The 6,896-nt window shown below is 40.2% G+C and overlaps 1 protein-coding gene across 3 annotated transcripts; it reads left to right on the top strand.

Annotated features, from left to right (window-relative positions):
* Positions 1 to 422: 422 nt before the first annotated feature.
* LOC137247073 (uncharacterized) lies at positions 423 to 3,811 on the top strand. Of its 3 annotated transcripts, none has more exons than XM_067778139.1 (6): positions 423 to 776; positions 852 to 1,709; positions 1,764 to 1,927; positions 1,989 to 2,098; positions 3,043 to 3,502; positions 3,578 to 3,811. In XM_067778139.1, exons 2-6 carry the CDS (start codon positions 979 to 981, stop codon positions 3,664 to 3,666), a joined length of 1,554 nt encoding a protein of 517 aa, XP_067634240.1. In that variant the 5' UTR covers positions 423 to 776; positions 852 to 978; the 3' UTR covers positions 3,667 to 3,811. The 3 variants fall into 3 exon arrangements, with proteins under 3 accessions (XP_067634240.1, XP_067634241.1, XP_067634242.1); XM_067778140.1 differs by having other exon boundaries at positions 831 to 1,709; XM_067778141.1 differs by having other exon boundaries at positions 423 to 790.
* Positions 3,812 to 6,896: the final 3,085 nt, after the last annotated feature.

Below are 6,896 nucleotides of genomic sequence, written 5' to 3'. Positions count from 1 at the left end.
GTCCACTGCCTTCCACTCTATTCGCAACATAACCTCTACTTAAGCTGCCAAACTATATTGTAAACAATGGGCCCGACCATCTCGGGAACGATTTATATGGCCACATTGAACCTTCAGGTCATCCCTCCCTCCCCACCCTCAAGTTCCATGAGGAGCTTGGGGTCGCCAGAGCCTCGTCTGTTAGTGAAACGGGATTCGCCGCTCGAGGTGAGGTTGACAATTGGGTTGTAGAAGCTATATATTGCCCTACACAACCCCTTGAATCCCAACAACAACTCTGCAACTCTGCTCTTCCTACTGTTCTTCATTACATTCCATTCGAGTGTCCTCTTTCACTGAATTCGAGTGCCTTCCACTCTATTCGCACCATAACCTCAATTTAAGCTGCCAAACTATTTAGTAAACAATGCTATGGGATTGTAGCATGAATGCGGTAATGCGCTTTTTTTTAAGAAATCTCGAAAATCTCTCAACAATACAAAATCCCCCATTTTGCATTGCTTCTCTTCTCTTTCCAAATATGAAGTTAAAAAAATAAATAAATGGAAAAGTAGCAAAACAAAGAAACTAACAAAAAATGAAGACTCTGATCTCTGCCCAGTGGAAAACAACTTCATACGATAACAACTTGTGCAATTGGGGCCAACGAATTTATATTGCGAAAACTTTCCACCATTGTTTTTACTTTTAAAATTGACACAGCAAATATTTATGAAGATTGCTAAGATAAAAACATTGTAAACATTTTTCTGCGGTAGCTAAATATGTAAATATTAGTAAGTACACTTTGGTAAGATATGCGTGCAACAACAAATGTGATTAAATTATAGATGTTATTACCCATTCCACAGTTCACCAGCAACATCTTTACCAAAAAGCGCAGTAACAAAAGCTAAGTGACAGAGACAAGATTTGCGCAATCAGAAACTCTTCCAATCTCTTGCAGTGCTAACGAAATTGCCTATATATCCCAATGAAATGTTGCTCAAGATCAGACATGCGCTACTCGAAATCACAAGTCATCCTGTGACAAAGCAATCAGCCATTATCATCAATAATGAGATAATAATCACTTCTGGTTGCATATTGCAACCTTATGTGCGTCCTTTAACACCGCTCAGCTCAGATACTAATTCGGAGGCAGATGTGTGTACTAGTACAAAGATTATACGCAAATTACAACAATGTCAGTTAATCGATGTACAAGCTGGTAGCAGCGATGAAGCGAAACATTTAAATTTACTCAATTATCAGGTGACATTCGATCGTCGTAAATTACTAGCGCCCAATGAACGCCGACGTCAACCACATATATTAACACGTTACTGCGCCAAGTTATTGTATCTGTTCAATTCAGCAGAAATTTCACGTCATGTACTACGCTTTCTTGGCAATACAGCACATCCTGAAGAATCATGTAATGATGTTTTAATATCTAGTTTCTTGGTGTTAAGTATGCGTTGTGATGGTGACAAAGAGAATTTTGATCGTTTCCTACGCCACATTGCTCATTATCTGCGTTATTTAGAACCAATACATACGCTGGATGATGTGTTAGTTATGTGTACACCATTTGGTTTGGAAAACTTCTATAAGACTATAAGTATTGGTAAAGTATCAAATGTTATGGGACGTGATGGCTGCCTCTTTGTACTGTCCAATGCATTGGCGCTGGGTTGTGAGGGTGCTGCTGTTTTCAATAATAAATTGTAAGTATCTTTGGTTAATTAGTTCGTACACAATTTTAATACTCTTTCATTTAGGCGCTTAATTGGCATGATTATGTGTACATCTTTTCAGCGTCATGGTGAGAATGTTAATCTTACTTTAGCAGCAAACTTTGCTTGCTTACTACGCGATTTTATGCGTCAGTTGGGTTTGAGTGTAACATGGATCCGTGTACCGAGGAATTCATCAAATTTTCTATGTATGTACAAAACGAGAACTATGTTTAGAGTTAGTTCATATGCTTACTGTTTGCTTTACAGGGGAACGCGCTATGGTTGTTATTGAAGCAGCAGGTAGCCAAGGCACTGGAACATTTGTAAAGGTTTTGAATAAGAAATTTATCGTCACATGCTCGCATGTTGTGTTCAAGGTAAGATTTGAAATTGCAGCCTTTTTGGAAATGTTCAAAAATTTAAGCTGCCGAAGTACTCGTATTCATATGACCTCAAGGAACGTTGCTCTTTCTGGCAATATTGAGGTTTTATATATGTCTATGTAGATCCTGAAGGAGTCAGTTGGGGACTGCACGGAATATTTTCGCACTGTTTTAGTATTAGTTTATAATCATTTTTGAATGACTTTGGTACCATTCTGTAATAAACTCCGGACCTTTTCATAATTATATAATGCTTATATATAAGCTGTGATACATACACTTAAGTGTTTTTATCATGACAAGCTTTATTTCGTGATCTTTTCGGATATATGCGCGGTTGTTGTTGATGTAGGAATAAAGACACACCCCGGAGGTTTCGGGGATTGTTCTCGATATTAATGGTTTTGCCAGAAATGGACCTTTTTGGCCACTTTACATTTTTTTATTTTAAAAATTGAGCCCGCACTTATGTTTTTGTATGTCCTGCATGCAATGTGACACCGACCATCTTTTCAAATGCAATGTGGGCCCTACGCCTCTAACACCAATCTCCCTATGTACCGCCCCTGCTCTAGCAGCCAGTTTCCTTGGACTTCCGTTAGAAAACTTTGATGACAATTTGTGAGTGCTCGTGCACATTGAATGGGCGAAGCACAACAACAATCCACACCTATCTGGTTGGAAATAGATCTGCATCTCCCCTGAAAAGCAACCACTCGGATACCGTAATCATGCACACTTGTCTGACGAATCTCCCCAGCTCAAGTTAAGAACTAATTCTCCTCAATAGAGTTAAGTGTTTACACACAAAACTGCATGGTCTGATTGCGATCCGAAAAAATTGAACCGCGAATCGGCGGTCCTGCGTCTCCCTGGCTTTTTCTTTCCAAAATATATTTGCCTCAATAATATCCACAACGTTTTGACCTTCCTTCCAGATAAACTCCAAAGCTTTTTGCCGCAGTGTGGATGGTGAATTCGAATCGGAGGTGCTCTGGCAAAATCCACAGTACAATGAACCATATGATGTTGCGCTATTAGCAGCACCAGACAACATTCCAGAACGATATTATGTGCGCTTGTCCAATGCGAAACCGACTCTGGGTCAGACGGTTTACAATGCGGGCTTTCCCTTCTTTGTTAATTTCAATTTAAAATATGATTTCAATCCGGCCATTTTTCAAGGACGTATAATTAAATGCTCTCCAGGTGCCATTATGTCAGATGGTTGCGTACAGGCAGGCCAAAGTGGTGGACCAATGTTTGATGAGAAAGGCTGCATTTTGGGGATATGTGTCTCGAATATAAAAGTTGGTAATATAGTTTATCCGAATTTGAATACTGCAGTGCCTGTTTGCCAAATACGTTCATGGTTAGAGGAGTATGCGCGCACAAATGGTTAGTAGTTGACATGAGTTTTAAGAAAGATAATTGGTAATATAAATTGTTTTTTGTTTTTTCCTTCTCCTGCAGACATTCAAGTGCTTAGTAATTTGGTAGCTAATGAGGAAATGCGTCGTGTATGGGCACTGGAAGCGCCACCTATTTTAAGTAAATTGTAGCAATAATAGAATAAGTCTTTTACAAGTGATTTGTTTGATTTGTACTTATATACATATATACTTGTAATTTTTTTACTATTTTTTAAGCGGTATATTTGTATGCACATATATAATTTATAAAAATTACACTATGCAACGAACATAATCATTGTCTGCATACGTATAAATTATAACCCAGGATAAAAAAGTGGGTGGGTTGTTTTTCATTTGCATAACATGGCCTAGCCACCGTAGGCGCTGGGTTTTAATTCGCTGGACTGTGTTGATGTTTGCGTAAAGCTCGTACAGCTCATTAAATCTTCTTCGGTAGCCATCATCGGAAATGCGTAGGGGTTCGTAAAACTTTCGAATAACTTTTTTCTTGAACACTCTCAGAGCTGCTTGTTGTAGCGATAAGGTTACTCCCCGAAGGCTTTGGCGAGTGTTATCGATATTATGGTCCTTTGCCGGATACAGATCCGGTACGCTCCGGTAACATAGCGCCATTAAGGTGCTAACCCGACCATCTCCGGAACGATTTATATGGCCACAATAAACCTTGGTATTTTAGTCGCCTCTTACGACAGGTATACCTACCGTTGGTATATTCTGACCCCCTAACCCGCTGGGAAATCCAGAGCTGCCTCATCTGGTGTTGTTGCTGTTTTCAATTGAGAGAGGAGAGAAGTGTTCCCTCCATCATCGAGGTAATCACAGGAGTTTGCCCCGGACTTAAAACCTTCCGTCTGTGCGCGGATTTAATATAGTGTAACGAATTTAGTAAAACTGCGCTTATTTCACACCTTCTGCAAACGTTCGAATCGCTGAACTGTTGAATAAATAACTCCAATGTTCAATGCAAAATGGTCTTTATTAGACTACTTTGAAAGTACTTCACTCTTACTTCACAAATAATTGCGTGTTTAAACCAAACTGCTTACTCAGCTTTTATACTCTGTGGCCAAATGTCTAAACGTTTCTTTTGCTAGAATTTTCTACTTGGTTACCAGCTATACACCACCAGCTATAAACTACAGATACACGTTTATAGCCTCTCGCATAGCCATATGCGCGTGTATATGTGAGTACTACTTCGACCGATGACTACATCTGTATGTGAGTATCTCTCTGCTGATTGTATGTATGTGTGTACATGATGATTAATGTGCTTCTGTATCTTGCTTTAAGGTTTTTGTTGTGCATTTATTTAGTGATGTGAATATTCGTCACAATAGTTTAATAGTGGGAGGGAGATGAATGGAAAAGGCGATTGGCAAAAAGAAAGATGGAAGACCAAGTAGAATAAAATGGAATAGAGATTGGAGGTTGGAAGCGATGCTCACATGTCAAATTTAAGCAAACAAATTTTAAAGCAGAAAAAGTATTTTAACGAATTTACTGCAATTCCGTTTATTTCAAACCTTCTACTAAGGTTCGAATCACTAAACTGTTGAATAAATAACTCCACTATTCAATAATGCAAAATGGCCTTTATTAAAGTACTTCACAATAAATAACTATACTATTGCTCGCCAGATAGCGTCTTAAATCCAACTGCTTGACAACTTAAATCAAACTGAATTCCAGTGCCTCTACAATTGCCGCCTTTTATGCTCTTTGATTTCAACCTTCGCATCTTCTAGGCGCTTCCAGAATCTACTAGTCCAGCAGCTCTCAAACTTCTTAGCTGTAACTACAATTGCACAATTTTATAGTTTTTCTCATTGCATACTTATAGGAGTATCTCAGATATATGCTTGTGTTTGTGCATTGACTCTCCGCTGCTCGTATACGTACATGGTACATATGTGTAGACGCAATTATTGTTTCGTTTATGTAGATACATAATGATTGATCTATGGATGTGAATTCACGTCACTGCTTAGCATCGGCTTAGAGCCAGCAGCACACCTTAGTTTTGCTAATATTCGTAACACTGCCCTCCACCTAAGTCTGATCGTCCCGATCAGACAAATCTCCCGATCTAAACGCCGTAGCATCTCCAAATGTACCACTCTCTACTCCGTGGTTTCTCAGTGGTTTGTATGCGGTAGATGGTATCACTGATCTTCTTCACAACTTTGTACGGGCCTTCCCAACTGCACCGAATCTTGGATGGAACACCTTTCCGCCGGTGAGGGTTGTATAACAGTACCAAATCTCCCACCCGGAAACCTTCCGAATTATTTTCCTTGTCGTACCTGTGTTCCATCTTACTACTCATTATTCTGGATCGTTCTCTCGCACTCTGTTGCTTGGTCAATGAAGAAATACTTTGTAGAGCTTGTTCTTGACGGATTGGCTTCACATACTCAGTATCGTTCCGACGTTTCCCAACAGAAGTGCGCGCTGGCTTGAAACCATCCTTGCATTCTTTCTGAAAAATTCTTTCAGTCATTTTAGTGCATCCATTAGGGTTTGTCGATGCCGGTCTTTTTCTCGCAAGCACTTTTAATTTCGCTTTATTTGGCACATTCGATCCATCAACCTTTCCTTTCAACTTTCGTGGCCTTTGTCGAGTCTTCTCCACCAGCACTCGCTTACTGCTGAACCCTTTTTTCAAACTGAAGTTAAGTGGCACATCTTGGTTCTCATAATGCATCACCCTTCTCTGCATATCGATCTTGATGTCATGGTCAACCAAGAAATTCACTCCCAATATAACTTCATCAACAATCTCCGCCACAACGAATTTGTGTAAAACCATGACCTTCCCAATTAAGACTTCACAGATCACTTCTCCCTGGACTTGGTTATACTCGCCAGTGACCGTACGCAACCTCGCTCCAGGTAACGGTTTTACTCTCCTGTGGACCAAGTCAGATCGGATCAAGGAATGAAATACGTCCGTATCTACAGTCAGTACACGCTCCTTGCCATCCACATTCCCTCTGACGGTAAGACTGCTTGAATTCCTTCCAATTTGCGACACAGATATCACGGGACATTCAATTGCCAGGGCAAGTTTTCGTTCTTTACATCCGACACGCTCTTGCTCATTTCCTCCAACTTTGCGTTTACGGCCACCCCCATTGTTGGAACTATTAGGACCAAGATCGCAATGACGTGCAATGTGACCGGACTTCCCACATTTGAAGCATTTGGTAACTTTTTCACTCCGCTTTTGCGATCCTTTCAGCGCCTCCAATATTGCGTCTACGCACTCTGGCCTGTCTACTACCACACGGCGTGCTTTGAAAACTGACTTACACAGAAGCGACGCTGTTTCCTGAATCAGAGCTTGTGAAACC

Source organism: Eurosta solidaginis, chromosome 3 (assembly GCF_040869045.1).
Source record: "Eurosta solidaginis isolate ZX-2024a chromosome 3, ASM4086904v1, whole genome shotgun sequence".
In the NCBI taxonomy this organism is placed as follows: domain Eukaryota; kingdom Metazoa; phylum Arthropoda; class Insecta; order Diptera; family Tephritidae; genus Eurosta; species Eurosta solidaginis.
This window is presented reverse-complemented; position numbering and strand designations above follow the sequence as displayed.

Coding starts and splice junctions, on each gene's coding strand:
- LOC137247073 (XM_067778139.1), top strand. CDS start 979: ATGTTGCTCAAGATCAGACATGCGCTACTCGAAATCACAAGTCATCCT. Junction 1,928..1,988: donor GAATTCATCAAATTTTCTAT/GTATGTACAAAA, acceptor TTTGCTTTACAG/GGGAACGCGCTATGGTTGTT. Junction 2,099..3,042: donor GCTCGCATGTTGTGTTCAAG/GTAAGATTTGAA, acceptor CCTTCCTTCCAG/ATAAACTCCAAAGCTTTTTG.